The sequence below is a fragment of the Prinia subflava genome, chromosome 10, assembly GCF_021018805.1.
Source record: "Prinia subflava isolate CZ2003 ecotype Zambia chromosome 10, Cam_Psub_1.2, whole genome shotgun sequence".
Classification (NCBI taxonomy): Eukaryota; Metazoa; Chordata; class Aves; order Passeriformes; family Cisticolidae; genus Prinia; species Prinia subflava.
This window is the reverse complement of record NC_086256.1, coordinates 18786867-18802527: the sequence shown is the minus strand read 5'-3', so window position 1 is coordinate 18802527 and position 15661 is coordinate 18786867. Positions and strand designations below refer to the sequence as shown.

At 45.1% G+C, this 15661-nt stretch overlaps 3 protein-coding genes across 4 annotated transcripts in view; 1 reads left to right on the top strand and 2 right to left on the bottom strand.

Moving 5' to 3' along the window:
- Positions 1–561, bottom strand: part of TRMT13 (tRNA methyltransferase 13 homolog) — a 5765-nt gene extending 5204 nt beyond the window's left edge. The window contains exons 1-2 of the mRNA XM_063407602.1: positions 391–561; positions 12–58 (exon numbers count right to left, since the gene is read on the bottom strand). Coding sequence (XP_063263672.1) covers positions 12–58; positions 391–561 — 218 coding nt within the window. The remainder of the gene's footprint in view (positions 1–11; positions 59–390) is intronic.
- Positions 560–13897, top strand: SASS6 (SAS-6 centriolar assembly protein). 2 transcript variants are annotated; one of them, XM_063407599.1, is made up of 18 exons: positions 560–660; positions 1688–1748; positions 3351–3430; positions 4604–4708; positions 5008–5179; positions 6628–6705; positions 7669–7788; positions 7874–8065; positions 8271–8465; positions 8785–8874; positions 8966–9145; positions 9766–9847; positions 10192–10301; positions 11105–11227; positions 11528–11616; positions 12059–12150; positions 12243–12345; positions 13552–13897. In XM_063407599.1, the coding sequence occupies exons 1-17, from the start codon at positions 560–562 to the stop codon at positions 12329–12331; spliced, it is 1959 nt and encodes a 652-aa protein (XP_063263669.1). In that variant the 3' UTR covers positions 12332–12345; positions 13552–13897. The 2 variants fall into 2 exon arrangements, with proteins under 2 accessions (XP_063263669.1, XP_063263670.1); XM_063407600.1 differs by having other exon boundaries at positions 12485–13897.
- Positions 13859–15661, bottom strand: part of MFSD14A (major facilitator superfamily domain containing 14A) — a 13823-nt gene continuing 12020 nt past the window's right edge. The window contains exon 12 of the mRNA XM_063407601.1: positions 13859–15191. Coding sequence (XP_063263671.1) covers positions 14985–15191 — 207 coding nt within the window. The 3' untranslated portion in view covers positions 13859–14984. The remainder of the gene's footprint in view (positions 15192–15661) is intronic.

The following is a 15661-nucleotide window of genomic DNA, read 5'->3' as shown; positions in this document are numbered from 1 at the left end:
CACATACTCACTGTTTTGGATCAAGAGGGCACGGAATTCTTTTTCTGTCATTTTGTTCCTAGTTAGAAAAGTTTTAGAAAACACTTCAGCCTGCATTCAGTGTTGTGTTTTAAAGAAGCTGTTGAGGGGCATCAGCCTCATAAAACATCTATTCAGAATAGCTGAGTTAATCGGAACGGAGAAACTGAGGCGAGAACTTAACTTACTTGACTGGATCCTAAAAGAATAAGCCCCTAATGCAAGGGCAGCGCTACTGCTGGTCTGAAGCGAATGCTCGGCGCACACAGGCTCAAGGGAAGGCACGGGCGCTGCCTCTCCCACCCGTGCCGCCAGAGCGGGGCCACCCCGAGCCCGCCCGCCCTCCCTCCGGCCGGAGAAGGGTCCCTGCACCTCCTCGTGCCCGTGCTCCCCGCAGAAGCGCCTGCCGGCCGCGGGCACCATCCTGCAGAAGCGCCCCTTCCTCAGCACGAAGTGCGCGCACCGCCCCGGCTCCGGCTCCGGCTCCGGCCCCGGCCCCGCCATCGCCGCCATCGCGGCTCCCGGCGGCCCCCGCGCCGCCATGTTGCGGCCCCTCCCCGCGGGCGGGAGCAAGATGGCGGCGGAGCGGATCTTCGACCGGGCGGTGTCGGTGCGAGTGCGCGGCTGCGGCTGCGAGGAGCGGTGAGTGGGGCCGCTGGGCGGGGGTCTGGCTGCGCTCGTCAGGGGGGCTGCGAGCCGCAGGCTCTCCTGCCTGCCCCGTGCTCTGAGGGCTGCTGCTCAGAGCTCTGCTGTGCTGCGCTTGGGGGTTGCTGCGGGCACCCTCCGGCTGAGGGCGGGGCCGGGTCTGACGAGGCCCGGGGCGGCCGGTGAGGGCCGGCGGTCGCCGTGGATGCCTCGCCAAGGGAGTGAAGCCGGCGGGGCTCCGGCAGCGGGGCGAGCTCGCAGTGGCTCGGCGGAGGCGCCGCTGTGCCCGGGGCTGAGGCGATCCGAGGGCCGGGCGGCTGCCGGCCCCGCGCGGGGTTCGGCGTGTCCCGGGCCGCAGCCTCGCCCGCGGGCCCTCCCGCCTCGCTCCCGCCTCAGCCCCGGACCGCGGCCTCCTCAGGCGCGGCTCCTCCTCAGCGACCCAGGGACCCGTGGGTTTGAGCCACCTGTGCGAGGCTGCGCAGGGCAGTGGTGTCTGGGGAAGCCCAGACATTCTGTATGTGAAGCGTCTCTTCAAAATAATGAATTTCGGCACTATGGGCCCTGTCTGAATTAGTGTGTACCCGACTCACCTGTGTGAGAGGCGCGGAGAGGCTGATGTCTGTGGTGTGCGTTGTAATATAAGTGACTTAGAACTCGACAAGAAATCATTGAAGACAAGGTAGCACTGTATAAATGAGTATCAGGAGTTTGAGCAATCGTTAATAAATTTCAACAGGCTTTTGCAAAAATTCTAGTTTCTGGAGAAAGTTTCAAAACTTCTGCCTTGCTGTTTAAAGTCTGGTGGATAACAAGCAGAAAAGCAAGCAGCAAAAAGCCAGCTCTGACTGAGGTGCTGCAATGACTGAAGCTCTTATCTTAGGTGTAGTAATCGGTGGGAACTTGATGTTTCTGCCTAAATTTTTATTTTTGAAATGTCACTGATTGCTGTGGTGCACCGGTGAACACGTGTTATTTGGAGAATGTTTTCTTGATTTATTATTGAATTTCATCTTTTTGTACACAGGACATTAAATATTCGAGTGAATATTGAACTACTGTCAATTTCTAATCCTGTTCATAAAAAGGTTTGTAAATTAATCATATCTTTGTCATTCATTGGCTGTTACCTGAATTTCATTGTATAAAAGGATAAATAGGAAAAGCAAAGTGGGATTCAAGTGTTTTCCATTTCACTTTATTTAATTTTTGAGTAGCTTAGTTGGTTTGACATTGTGTTTTTCCACCCCTGCCCCCTCTCCCTCAGCCTTTTTTAGCCCTCTATTTTAGTTTGGCTGTTGATGAGTCTTAGCAAACTTGCATACTAGAAGTGTTTAGAGATGCTCAGGGCAACACGAGAGCTTAAGGGTACCTTTAGTTCAAGGTACTAAATTGGGAGTAAAAACCATAATCTTTCTCAGGGAAAAGAGCAATGTGACCACCACTGGAGATTTTGTAATCTCTTCTGTTGTATGTCCAACTTGTCCCCAGTGTTCATGCCCCCAGCATGATGTTAATGTTAGTCATGGGTTGGTTATAGTAAGGATTTGTTTTTAAAGGAATTCAGCAGTTTTTGGTCAGATGCTGTTCTGGTGGCAGTGGTAACTCCCTCCAAGCAGCAGCTCTTCAGTTAGAAGCGTGTGCTGAGCTGCAGCCTGGGTCCGGGGGAGCCTGGGGACTGGAACTGCACTGAGTCCATCAGGGAGCGATCAGTCTAAACAGAACTGCCCGTGCTTGCTCAGCTAATGGGCCACCAGAGCAAGCAGGCATTGTTATCTCACCCCTCAGTCCACCCAGCTGCCTTGGGTAGCATCGATTTTAACTTTAACTGTCTGTGTGTAAATCCCCGAGTTTGTTTATGTGTCCAGCTGAGAGTTGTTTGTGTTACTGGCACCTGAATTACTGGAACTAGTTTCAGTTGTGTGCAGTGCTGTGTCACACCTCAGTAGGTTGGAACAGCTGCCACGTTTGTGTTTTACTTTTGTGCCTCTGCTTGGGAGTATCCTTGCCACAGGGGCGAGCCTTGTTACAGGGAGCCTGGGCCTAGTGTACTGCATAACCCCATCCCTGGAATGCAAGGCTTAGTGCTCATGGAGAAGGAAGCCTTTCCAAAGCACTCTGTAGACCCCCAGTGAACAAATGAGTGTCTGTTTAAAGGCTAAGCAGCATAATGCTGCAGTTTGCCATATGGCATTCCTGGACTGCAGCTGGATCCAATCTGCAGAGCTGTGTTAAAGTGTATAAAATCAGCTGGTGGTTTCATAAACTGCAGGAGCAGTGTGCTCAGAAAGACTTCCAGTATTGGAGTGAGGAGTTTGTAAGCCATGACAGTGGAATGCTAGTGCTACACTTATTTCATGAGAAAAAATAGCAAATAGCTTTTTTTCTGAGAAGTGATGGATACACACTGAATTTCAAAACTTTTGCTGCTCAGAGTTTAAGGTTTTGAGTTGGTTTGTTTTTCTGAAAGAGTTTTCCTTGTTTTCCTGCTGTAAGACTTGAAGCTGTGTTAAATGGTAATGCTGAACACCTTCTGAATGAGTTGCCACAGTTCTATTGTATTTTTGACTAAACAATAAGAACATTCAATACTGTTGAACTGTCAATACTTTGCAATGCTGGTTTAAATATTTAAAGACTCCTGAGTGGCTTATAGTATTTTAATAATATTTAACTGTCCATCTTTTCAGGACTTAGCTGTTCGATTGACTGATGATACTGATCCTTTTTTCCTTTATAACCTTGTCATATCAGAGGAAGATTTTCAAAGGTAAGTGAAATTAGTATTTTCTCTGGGAAACATTTCTAAATGGCAAAATAGAACAAGGGATTATTTTTAGCTTAGAGTGATCTATGTTAGCTTTCAGGTTTTGGCCGTTTTCAGTTGAGGGTTTTGTCAGTGACCAGTCAGTGAAACAGGCCGGTTCGGGAGGGTGACCAGCTCAGGTTACACAGAGGAATGTTGGGATCCCAGTTCCCTGCAGGGACACAGTTCATATTTCTGCTGGTATCTTCTGTTTATCCTAACTGCTTCTTACAGACTATTGTGTGTGTGTGTGAACTAGTTCAGGAAGTAATTATGAGAAGAAAGTCTGTGTGCATGGACATGGTTTAACAGACCTCAGCCTGTATCTGAGGGGTTTCTTGCATAATGGTACTGTTGGCTCTCAATTGCTTGCTCAGAATTTGAGTAAATCATCAAATTTGGATTCCAGGCATGAACAGATGAACAGTTCAGTTTTCTGCTTTCTTCGGGCATTTATTTATTTTATTTTTTGCTTTTTTTTTGTTGTGGGTTTTTTTTTGTTGTGATTTTGTTTATTATTTATTTGGGGTTTTGGTGGGATGGGAGGAGTGGCTCTGGTGTTGTTTTTAAAAAGGGAGGTGTGATCAGTGTGTGGGTCAAAAGGCAAAAGCAAATTAGTGTTTGCAAGAGATGTGCAGAAGTGTTCTGCAGCACGGAGGCCCAGCTCTGTGTGTGCCCTGTGGGATGTTCCTGCCTGAGCCTGCTGTGTCTGTGGGGCAGGGGGCAGAGGCATGGGCGAGCAGGGCATGGAGGTGATGGTGAGGCTCCCCTCCTTGTGCTGTGCTTGTTCTCTGCCTGTCCCCATTTGTCACCCCACAGCACCTTCTGGTTTTTAATGAGTGCAGCCCATTTGCAAGGACTCCTGTGATCAGAAGCATCCTCTGGGGGTTGTTACCCAAGATGTGCTCCAGGGTGACCCTGCTCAGAGGGGTTAGACCAGCTGACCCACTGTGGTCCCTGACCTGACCACTTCTGTGACTTTGTGATAGCTGGACACACTTCTAAATGAAATAACATGCTAGGAAACTTCTGTGACATGGTCAGAACTGTTCTTTCTACTAGTGTAGACAAAATATTTTATAGCAAATAAGTTACAATTCTCTTTATTGTTAACATTTTTTTCCTGTGTTTATACAGTTTGAAATCCCAGCAAGGTCTCTTGGTGGACTTCTCTGCTTTCCCACAGAAATTTATAGATCTGCTTCAGCAATGCATTCAGGAGCAGAACAAAGATATCCCAAGGTAGGTCACAAGTGTGTGCCACGTTAGTCTGTGTGTACCTGTTGAGTTCTTAAAATGCTTGTCAGTCACTCAGACTGAGAAGAATCAGTAGAAAAGGATAATCTGAGCTACCCTGACCTGAATATAAGTTGGTGGATGTAATTGGCAAAACCTGAATCTTGGGGAGAGCTTTCTTGAGCAAAAACTGGACAGTCTTTTACTCCACATATAGAAATGCTTTTTATTGAGAAATAGCTTAGGTTCTACAGGTAGTTTCAGAAAAAATGCTAAACATTTGATTATTTTGTTTTTTCCCCTAGATTTTTGCTGCAGTTAGTTTCTTCAGCACCTGCTCTAGATCACACACCTGTCTCCTTAAATGTAGTTGAGACCAACCCTTTCAAGCACCTTACCCATCTTTCTCTGAAATTCCTGCCAGGAACTGATGCAGAAATAAAGAAGTTTTTAGCCAACTGTTTGAAATGTCTTAAGGTAAAATGAAAGTTTCTCATAAGTGCAGCTAAGCCTCAATGCTGTATATACTTAGGCATTTTTTTCCTTCTGAATAATTCAGCGGTGTGTACGGAGCTGTGTGCTGTGGTTTATTTTCCCTTTTAGCCCGGGGGTGTCATTGGGTGCAGGTCCTGAACGGTTCCTGCCCCTGCAGTGGCCGCGTGTTCTGTGTGTGGGGCAGGAGCGGCGGTGCTGGACACGCACTGCAGCCGCTGGGTGTGCAGCCGCTGGGTGTGCAGCTGCTGAGTGCTCTGCCTGCTGCCCTGCCCTGCCCTCAGCCTGTGCAGCCGCTGCCCTGCCCTGCCCTCGGCCTGTGCTGCTGCCGCCCTGCCCTCAGCCTGTGCTGCTGCCGCCCTGCCCTCAGCCTGTGCTGCTGCCGCCCTGCCCTCGGCCTGTGCTCCTGCCCTGCCCTGCCCTCGGCCTGTGCTGCTGCCCTGCCCTCGGCCTGTGCTGCTGCCCTGCCCTCGGCCTGTGCTGCTGCCCTGCCCTGCCCTCGGCCTGTGCTGCTGCCCTGCCCTCAGCCTGTGCTGCTGCCCTGCCCTGCCCTCAGCCTGTGCTGCTGCCCTGCCCTCGGCCTGTGCTGCTGCCCTGCCCTGCCCTCGGCCTGTGCTGCTGCCCTGCCCTGCCCTCGGCCTGTGCTGCTGCCCTGCCCTGCCCTCGGCCTGTGCTGCTGCCCTGCCCTGCCCTCGGCCTGTGCTGCTGCTGCCCTGCCCTGCCCTCGGCCTGTGCTGCTGCCCTGCCCTGCCCTCGGCCTGTGCTGCTGCCCTGCCCTGCCCTCGGCCTGTGCTGCTGCCCTGCCCTGCCCTCGGCCTGTGCTGCAGGCCACAGCCGCTGCACAGCTCCCTGCAGCCTCTCGGTGCCTGGTGTGCACTTGGCTGTAGGAAGGAAGGGGCTGCTGGGGATTTGGGGCTGGGGGGCTTCAAAGGACCAACAGCTATAAATAGCCAATAAAGGCGGAATGCTGATGCAGTTTGGCAGCACGCTAGGTTTGATTTCAGGAGAAATTAAAGTTCTCATCATTTGACTGTTGTCTGTCTCAGTTTTGTAGCCTGGGATTTGTCTCTCCTACTGTGCTGTTGTGTTTCTAGGCACCTAATAAGCCATTTTAATAATACAGATTTACAGTATTTGAGTTGATCTCTTGTTTATGTACCTCCTTTGTACACAAGTCTTGTAAATGAGATACTGTTTCTTTGTAGAAATTTGGTAAGAATTTAATTTGAAATTTTTACATTGTGGGATAACGCCTTTTCTTTTGAATTCACTAACGATATCTTACTCAGTATGACACTTATTTAACAAGGTGATCTTTTCACAAGTACAGCGAGTGTATGGGTGCTTAGGCAGGCTGTGCTGATTGAATGGGGGCTAAATGCTACTTGTGTTTTGGGAGCTAAGGATTTGACTTGATGTCAATTTGTACATAGGAGGACAAAATGATGTTGGAAGAAAAACTTAAAAACACTGAAGAGAATCTTACCAGGCAACTGAGCTACACTCAACAGGTAACATAAATTTTTAACTTTTGTGTGTTGTGCTTTTTTTTGATTTATGGAAAAATGTCCCTTTTTATAGGCTGGTTGGTTAGCCAAGATAATTGACTGGAGACTGAGGGAAGAGAACAGTCTACTGTAGTTTTGCTAGAGAGTGAGTAAAGTCTGCAGCTGAAGAATTGAGTTCTTGCAGTACTCAAGCAGAGTTTTACTTCATTTTGTGCAGAGGTCTGTGTATGCACACACAAATTGAATACTAAATATATGGTCATGTGAAGATAAATGATTATATATTTTATATATTTCATGAATTGTTGGAAATCCTTTTATTTGGAAAAATTGTGAAACTATGGTAAATAAATTGGAAATCTTGGACTTCAATTACTCCTTTTTGATTTTTCCAGTCAGCATAATAATCACTTCACTTCTGTATTTCAAGAGAATGATTTGGGTCAGATTCTGGAATGCCCAAGGTGACTTTTTTGACCATAATGAAACAGAACAATTCCTTAAAAACTGTTAAGAATATTTTTTGCATGGAATACTTGTTTGCCTCATGTCTGCAGCTTCAGTTTGAGTTACTGGAATGTGTTTGCTGAATTGGAATGCAGAATTACAAATCAAAAAGATGCTGCTGGAGAGCTTTATTTCTTTTTTTTCCCCTAGTAGGGTGCTCTGTGTTAAAAGGGTAGGGAGCATCAGCAGGCTGTTTTTTCACTCTTAAGTAGTGGTTGGGAAGAAAATGCAATTGGAAATTAATTATTTTATCCACAACATGAGAACAGTGCTCTTCAGCTTCTCAGTGCCTTATTTTTCCTGGTTACAGAATTAATATATTTCAGCATCTGGTGCTGAAATTTGGACTTATTTTAAAATAACTCCATGTCCTTTTAGTAAGTAACAGTAAAGAATCACTCAGTATCGGGTGAAATGCTTACATTTTTTAACTCTGTGTGCTTTGTCAAACTTAAACAGACCTTGTCAGAGAAGAGCCGTGAGCTTGACAAGCTGAAAAACGAATGGACGTCCTACACCACAGCTCTGAGCAACAAACACTCGCAGGAGCTGACGAGTGAGAAGGAAAGAGCTCTGCAGGTACAGTGGCTGGGAAGAAGGAACAGCTCTTGGTTGGGATAGTCACATTCATGGAATAACTGCTTCACTTCTGTGCTTCTCACAGGCACAAACTCAGTACCAGCAACAGCACGAGCAGCAGAAAAAGGAACTGGAAAATTTGCATCAGAAGAGTATTCAGCAGTTGCAGAACAGGCTCTCGGAACTCGAGGTCATCAATAAAGACCTCACAGAGAGGAGATACAAAGGAGACTCCACAGTCAGAGAGCTGAAAGCAAAGCTTTCTGGATTGGAAGAGGTATGGCTTCCCAATACCCAAAATCAAGCTTACCTCTGTTAGAGCATTAACAGTGCCTGCCTGGGCACGTCATAGGAAATACAGCATATTTAGTTAATTTATTTCCTCTTCATTCCATATTCTGCTTACTATTTAAATATGTCTGTTTAAATTACTGTTATGGGTTTTCTTGAAGAATAACACTGAATTCCTTCCCAACATTTAGGAATGCCAAAGAGCAAAGCAGGAGGTGCTGTCCCTGCGCCGGGAGAACACAACTCTGGATGCTGAATGTCACGAAAAAGAGAAGCTCATAAATCAGCTGCAGACACGAGTTGCTGTCTTGGAACAAGAGATCAAAGACAAAGATCAGCTCGTCACCAGAACAAAAGAAGTCTTGGATGCAACACAGGAGCAAAAGGTTTCTTCATAAAATTTTTAACCTTCCTAATTGTGGTTTCTATAGAGTAGCTACTGAACAATTTTTATGAATACAACCAGTCAGCTTTCAAATGTAGTTAAGATTCTAAATTATGGCATCAAAAGTGTACTGAGTTCAGATTTAATGTTGTGATACTTATGGTATTTTTGGTAGAAAAAAAAAAAAGGATTAATCCAGATCCTATAAAATTTGGCTGGAAAGCACTGACTGGTTTCTTGTAAGGATAGAGAACATTATACTTGAAATCATAAACAATGTGTCTCACAGCCTTATGATCTCTTGTAAAATTCTGTTCAAGGTGATACTGGAAGAGAGTACCGAGGAAAAACAAAGGCATATTGAAAAACTAGAGACAACAATTAAGTCACTGTCAGCTGAACTCCTTAAGGTTTGTTTGAACATGGCACTTCCCGTGTGCAGCATCTCCCTTATTCTTAGCTGTTTGTTTTTGTAATATATGGTTTGGGTTTTTTTAACAGGCTAATGAAATTATCAAGAAGTTACAAGGAGATTTGAAAACTCTAATGAGTAAATTAAAATTGAAAAATACAGTAACAATTCAGCAAGAAAAACTACTGGCAGAAAAAGAAGAGAAACTTCAGAAAGAGCAGAAGGAGTTGCAGGAGATGGGACAATCCCTTCGAATGAAGGAGCAGGAGGTACTGATGGGTTCACCTTGTGTGCTGGAAATGCTGTTGTATGGACTGTGTTGGGTTTTGTGGGTTTAACTTGGTTACAGCAATAAGGTCTTAAATCTTTCTGTGCAATAGAATATACTCTTCTACTAATTTAACGTGTTTATTTAAATAGTTCATTTAAATGTGTCATCAACTTTCAGGGTTTTTAAAGTTCACCTGATTTGTAAAAGCCATCCATTTATATGGAAGGCAACCAAAATTGTTTTAAGAGAACAAAGCAATGTAATGGATGAATCAGCACCCTTTAGAAGGCACATTCATGTGTAAGTTGGTGAAGGGAACAAGAACAGGAACAAAATGAAACTTCTTTTCTTCCATTAGACAGGACATTCCCCTGTTTAGAGTCCTTGTGCTATTTTATCGTAGAAGAATACAGGTCAGAAGGGATTCTGGCTGTCCCCTTGTCAAAATCCTAGCTGAAAATAGGGCTTCCTTTGAAAGAATTACTGTGTTGGTTTTGTGACAAACTGAGTTCCAACTTCTTTAATTTTAGAGTAACCTCATAAATCTTTTTGTTGTTGTTTGTAGTTAGTCGTAGTAGAACACTGCTGCTGGTTTTACAATTGTTATGGAAATTACAGGTTTGCAAGCTACAAGAACAGCTGGAAAGTACAATACAAAAACTTGAAGAGAGTAAGCAGTTACTGAAAACCAATGAAAATGGTAGGTTTATACAGTTTTGTTTTTCCCTCTGTAAAAATGACCCAGTGATCTCACTGCTACTGAAATTGATAGAAGCAGCTTTTGGGGTTTTTGTGAAGAGCTGTCATGTATGGAAAGTGAGCCTCTGGCTGCTGTGGGCGTGCCACAGCCAGGAGCTGCACGGAGGGAAGCTTCCCCCCGGGCTGAGGGGTGGGCTGGCTGCTCAGAGGCCTGGAGCTGGGCTGGAAGCTTCAACAACTGGCTCTGTATGGGACTGGGGAGGACAAATAGCCAGTGACTGCCACTTTCTGTGAGGAAGGGCTGCTGCCACTTCAACCAGCCTGAGCTTTTCTTCCTCTCTGCAGTTATCACATGGCTGAACAGACAGCTGAGTGAAGTTCAGATGGCCAAGAAGCTGGACACTCCTGCCAGTGCCCATGCTGCTGGGAGGGCTGCTGCCTCACCTCTCGGCATGGTAAGGCAGAGCTGTCAATACAGGCTGGTGAGGTGGGCTGCAGTTGCTTAAAAAAGAAACAAGGTGTTTTCATCTTCTGACCTTAAAGCTCTGGGTGGGTGTGGTTCGGCATTGTTTCTTTGTTTTTCAACAATAGGAAACCCTGTGGGGTGCTTCCTGATATCCTGGGCCTTGTAGGTGAGACCTTCTAGGCTCTTGCTTACGTGCAATACAGATTTAGCTTGGAAAAGATGAAATGCTGAGTGAAGGAAAGAAAAGAAGGCATTTTTGTGTTGAGATGTTACCTTACTAGTGCTCTTTCTAAAGGTTAAGACCTAAAGTGTACTGCCTGAATACTCTAACTAGTGCTCTTTAGAAACAGGAAGGCCAGGGGCTAAGGAACGCTGCCTGCAGCTATTGCTGAATGCTGTCACTTGCTGCCTCTCACTCTGTGCTGCTCAGATCGCTGCTGTCACAGCGGCTGCAGGAATTGAGGAGCTGCTGGTTCACAGCAGAAGGGCATGTTCATACAGAGAGGTCTCTGGATTTGTAGCTGGATACATTAATTACCTTAATCAATGACAGAGTGCGTAGCTTATTACTAGCTAAGAGAGCTCACCTCATCTATGTTTTTAAAGTTACGTTTTCCTTAAATCCTTTCTGAGTGCGAACCTTGGAACAGTGATGTTTTCTTCCCATCAGGAAGACTCACATAAGTGTTAGCGCTGTAATGGCAGTGACTTGTTAGTTCAGGAATTTTAAGTCTCTACAGTTACTTGAAATATTGTTTCTCATTTATGGATGTGTTTCTATTTCCTTTACAGCCTGACCGACCCTTCTTTCACAGCTCAGGAATCGGTCATCCCATTTCTCCTCTCTATGCCTTCCAGAACTTTCTGGAACCCACACACATCAAAAATGGGAGTTCCCAATATCCAGTACCAAAGGCAAGCACTTCGACTTTTTTTTGATTCAGAATGTGACAGTATATCAAAGCACAATGTTTTGACTATTTCTTAAAGTGCATAAACATTTCCTGTATTTACTCCTAGGCTCCCTGCCTTGAGCATTATGCCTTATTCACAGCTAATGCTTGTCTTCAGGTGCTTGTTCCCACAGGCTTTGCTGCACAGCAGGGCCAGGGAGGGGTAGAAATGGAACCCCCGGGTGCTTGGCTCTGTGAGTGCCCTCAGGGAGGGGACTCAAACCTGGAGTAACTCTGAACCTGCAGCTCTTTGTCTCTGCAGGGTCAGCTGAACTCACAGCTTTCAAAACTGAGCCGATGTTCCGAAGCTCACAGCATGCCTGCAGCTGGTCCCGCAGCAAACAAGGAGAAGTGAGTGTCAGCTACTGCAATTTAGGATTTTTATTATTTTACTTAAAAAGCTTTTTGTCATCTTGTGTTTGGAACTGACAGTTCTGGTATTAGCCTGGGTCTGTGATCTGCCTTTCTTCATTACCATGCTGATGAATTCTGTGTTGGTTTGTTGAAACCAAAGGCAGAGCGGTGCTTGCAGGAGCGGGCCCAAAGAACAAGAGTTCAGTGTTGCTCCTGCTGCCACATCCAGGCCATCGGGTGCTGGGTCACGGAAAAAATGAGTTCCAGGCTGTTCTTAACCTTCTCAGGGCTGGTTTAACTCTACCTGGTAAGGTCAGAGAAATGCAGTAGTTGCACTTCTAGTGAAGGTTTTCCTGAGCAAGTCTGTAGCTGCCCTCATTCTAGTGCACTGATGACAAAGTGCATTTGCCTTAAATGTTAAGTTGCCTTCTATTTCTAGTGGTGATCAGCTGGGGCTGGAACCAAAGTACTTCAAGAAAAAAGATGACAGCATTCCTTTACGAGGGCTTAGTCAAAACACACTGAACTCGGGTAAGTACCAAACAGACCAAGGCCTTGTTTGGAACGTGCTTGAAGGGCGAGGACAGCCGTGGTTCAATGCAGTGTCCTGTGCTCCTCTGCAGAGTACCTGAGGCCCTACGTGCCAGCCAAAGCCCAGCCGTCCCCAAAAGCTGCTGGAACACCGGCCTCGGCCTATTTTCCTGGATCATAGACAGGGTTCTTCCAGTAAGAGGCCTCTTTTAACCATGGGGGGATTTTTGAGTGTCCTGCTAGCATGTGTTAGTGAAGTATCAATGTGAACTGACATAAAATTATGAGCCACTTTTCTTTGAGGGGATCTTGACTGGCTTGGGTGATGTTTCAGGGTGCTTGAGCCTAAGGAGAAGACAAAGCCTTAAGGAGCCTCAGTGGGAACCAACACTGACCTCACCAGGGCTGTGCAGAATTTTCTGGAGTCTATTGTTACCCTGTAAATCCTCCTAAAAACTCACCAAAGTGCTCTGACTTTTTTATAACAGGTAAAGTGTACATTCCCTGAGAACAATTAATTACCTGAATTTCTGTTTCTGGACTCCTTTCAGAGAAAGGATGAGGTGAAGGGAAAGCATAGGAGAACTGCACTGTGCTGTACATTTTAGTAATGGTCAGGCTCATATGGGGGCATGACTGCCTCACTAACCTTCCCTCACAGTTTAGTTTTAAAAACTTGCTTAATTTTGGAAGCAGCTTATTTGAATTGCATATAGACTTCCAAATAATCTCATACTAAAAATGGTAAATTAATTCACCAAAGTTATAAAATAAAAAGTAAAATTCTCAGTCTTGGTTCCCATTACCTTTTCTGTTAAGCTCTCAGTTTTACATTCCACAGACCACCATGCATAACCATTAAAAGGTGAAGTAGCTGAATAGTTAACTGTTACCAACACCTAGAGGTTCCTTCATTTTTATAATCATACTTTACAACTGTAAGTCTACAGAAATTTTAGATACTCTCACATCTGTGCATCTTGTTCTACTGTCTGAGTTCAAATGGTAGGATCATCTCACAGCTCCTTCTGTGCCACCTTACTTGGTGTCCCCTGCAGAACGAGCAGGCAAAGGACCCTTACGATGGCTGTTCCTTACTTTTGGTACAGACATCTCATTCCTTTTACCTTAGTTACTCAAGTGCACCTTACTCAAGAGGAGTGTACATTCCAGTGGTTTGTTCTGCTGTGTGAAATGTGTACATTTGTTTATAAATTAGCACCATGTTAATGTATAGTGCCTCGTTTTGTAACGTGTACATTTTAATGGAAATATTAAATGGTTTTTGTCAAAAGCCGAGGAGTTAATGTTTCAGGAGTACTCACCACCCTCTCCAGTGCCCTGTCCTGCCCAGCTGAGGTAAGCACCAGCACAGCTCTGTGTTCTTTACCTTTCCTGCAGCTGTCCATGGCACTCGTTGCTGCCTGGGCCTGGCCCCACGGCGCTCCTGTCCTCGGCTGTGTTAGGGGCAGTGCCTGAGGCTGTGCTCATCCTGCCCTGCAGAGGCTCTGCTGGCACAGGGGTGACTGCAGTGGAACGAACCCCAGGGGCAGCGGGGCAGGCTGGAGCCCCAGGAGAGCAGGAGCAGCTCCAGCAGCCATAAAAGCTCCGTGCTGGATCTCTGCTCCAGCTGCCTTTTGCCACCTGCAGAAGTACAACACACCTGCAACTACTGAACTGCACTAAAGGCCTGAAGAGACATCCACAATTATTTAAAAATTCATTAAAATATTCAACTTTATTAACAGTATATTTACATTATTTTCCTGCTCTTGGTCAACCATGGTGAATGTTCAAAGGTAAAAAAGCATTAAGCAATAACCACAAGATGAAAACATTTTAAACCTATACAATACTTTATACACAAATTTATACAAAGGAACACTTAAATAATACAACTGGACACAAAAATATACACTTTTAGAGAAATTCACATCAGTAATTGTATAAAGCTCTCTTCTGTACTAAGGGTCCTGAAAATTTAGGACTAAAACTTTAGCTCTGTAATGCAAAAGGGTTCTTGTGACAGTCCTCAAAGGCCACTATATAGCACATGGACAGATTCAAGGCTATCAGCTTATAGAGTTCATCTGTGTATTCAAGTGTTGAGGTCCTTTATGATTCGCAAACATCAGCAAGAGAGTGGTTTAATAAACGGTACAGAGGAAAGCAGAGGTTTGGAGCCGCTGTTAAAATCTGTAGGCCCGAAACACCTACTTCGTATTTCACCAAGTGTTTGATACGACCGTTTCTTCAAAAATAGAAAGAGTAAATGCACTTACAAAAAATAACTTTTACTGTTCAGCAAGCGTGCTCGTGTGATTTTTATATTAGTACAAACTTAAAAAAACCTGCCATGTGACTTTTAAAAGAAATGATACCAATTCACCTCCCTACTGAAGTACATTTACATTAAGGCTTTGAATCATCTGACCCAAGATTTTACAACATTAAAACAAATGGGTCCACACGGATGCCGGTCTGTCTCATTGAGACTTAGCGTGACTAGAATTAAAGCTCACCACCGTAAGGAAACAGAAGGACACATGCTCATGCCTCGACTCTATCGTTTGTCTCTGAACTAGAATGTAAAGTTTAGCAGTAACAGTATTTCATGGCAAGAGACAAGTATGTAACAGTTTGTTTATAAAAGCAAGTAAGTTTTTCGTTCAATGGCAACATCTTTGGAGAAAGTTCCTGTTTCAATTCCTACAGATTTCATGCAAAAAGATGCTTCTTAAGATTACCTTAAGAAATTACATTTTGATGGAGTTGGAAGGTGTATCCCAAACTGCTGATGAAAGTAGAGTCCGAACAGTCTTCCTGGATTTTTGTCATACATTTGTATCTTGCAGTAAGGGTTCTTTAGCTTCACCAGGAGCCTGTGGGCTGTGGGGATGGCCGTGGCTGCCACAGTGCTTCTTCCAGTTGCTGGATCTTACGTTCAGGTTTGTGTGTTCAGGAATAAACAAGGCAACAAGTAGAGCCAACAGCACGGAGCATGCTCCAAATAAGAATGGGGGTCCAGGAATGATGGAATTCTGAAAACAACAACAACACAGTGTTACCGAGATTTTGACACATGAACAGCCTAAAATTTCTAATTACCCACTTGAAGAGCTGTTGCCTGACACACTAGTGAATACAGTGCAGGCTTTGAGAAGGAATGTGAAAGAACATTACATCCTAAAATTTAGGACAAAGGGCCACATGATTCTTATTAATTCTTGCCAACTTCCTCTTCTAGTGCAAGTTCCTTTTGCTGAGTTTCCCCAAAAACTTAATTAAAAAAAAAAAAGTTGGTAAAAGGACAACAAAACCATTCACCATTGCTATCTGTCCATCCCTCCCTAAAGGTATTCTCCTCACAAGGGTCACAGTTGTCTATGACTGTCAGCTGTCCCTATTTGAAAATTAAACTAAACTAGTGCATGTAATTACACAGATCAGGTAAACAACCCTCCCCTAGAGGGACTTAGAAACCTCTTTCTATATCCTCCATTTACAGTCA

Excerpts from the sequence above, each read along its gene's own strand:
- SASS6 (XM_063407599.1), top strand. The coding sequence starts at position 560 with ATGTTGCGGCCCCTCCCCGCGGGCGGGAGCAAGATGGCGGCGGAGCGG. Across the intron at positions 4,709-5,007 it reads CAGAACAAAGATATCCCAAG|ATTTTTGCTGCAGTTAGTTT; the intron begins GTAGGTCACAAG and ends TTTTTCCCCTAG. Across the intron at positions 9,146-9,765 it reads TTCGAATGAAGGAGCAGGAG|GTTTGCAAGCTACAAGAACA; the intron begins GTACTGATGGGT and ends TGGAAATTACAG.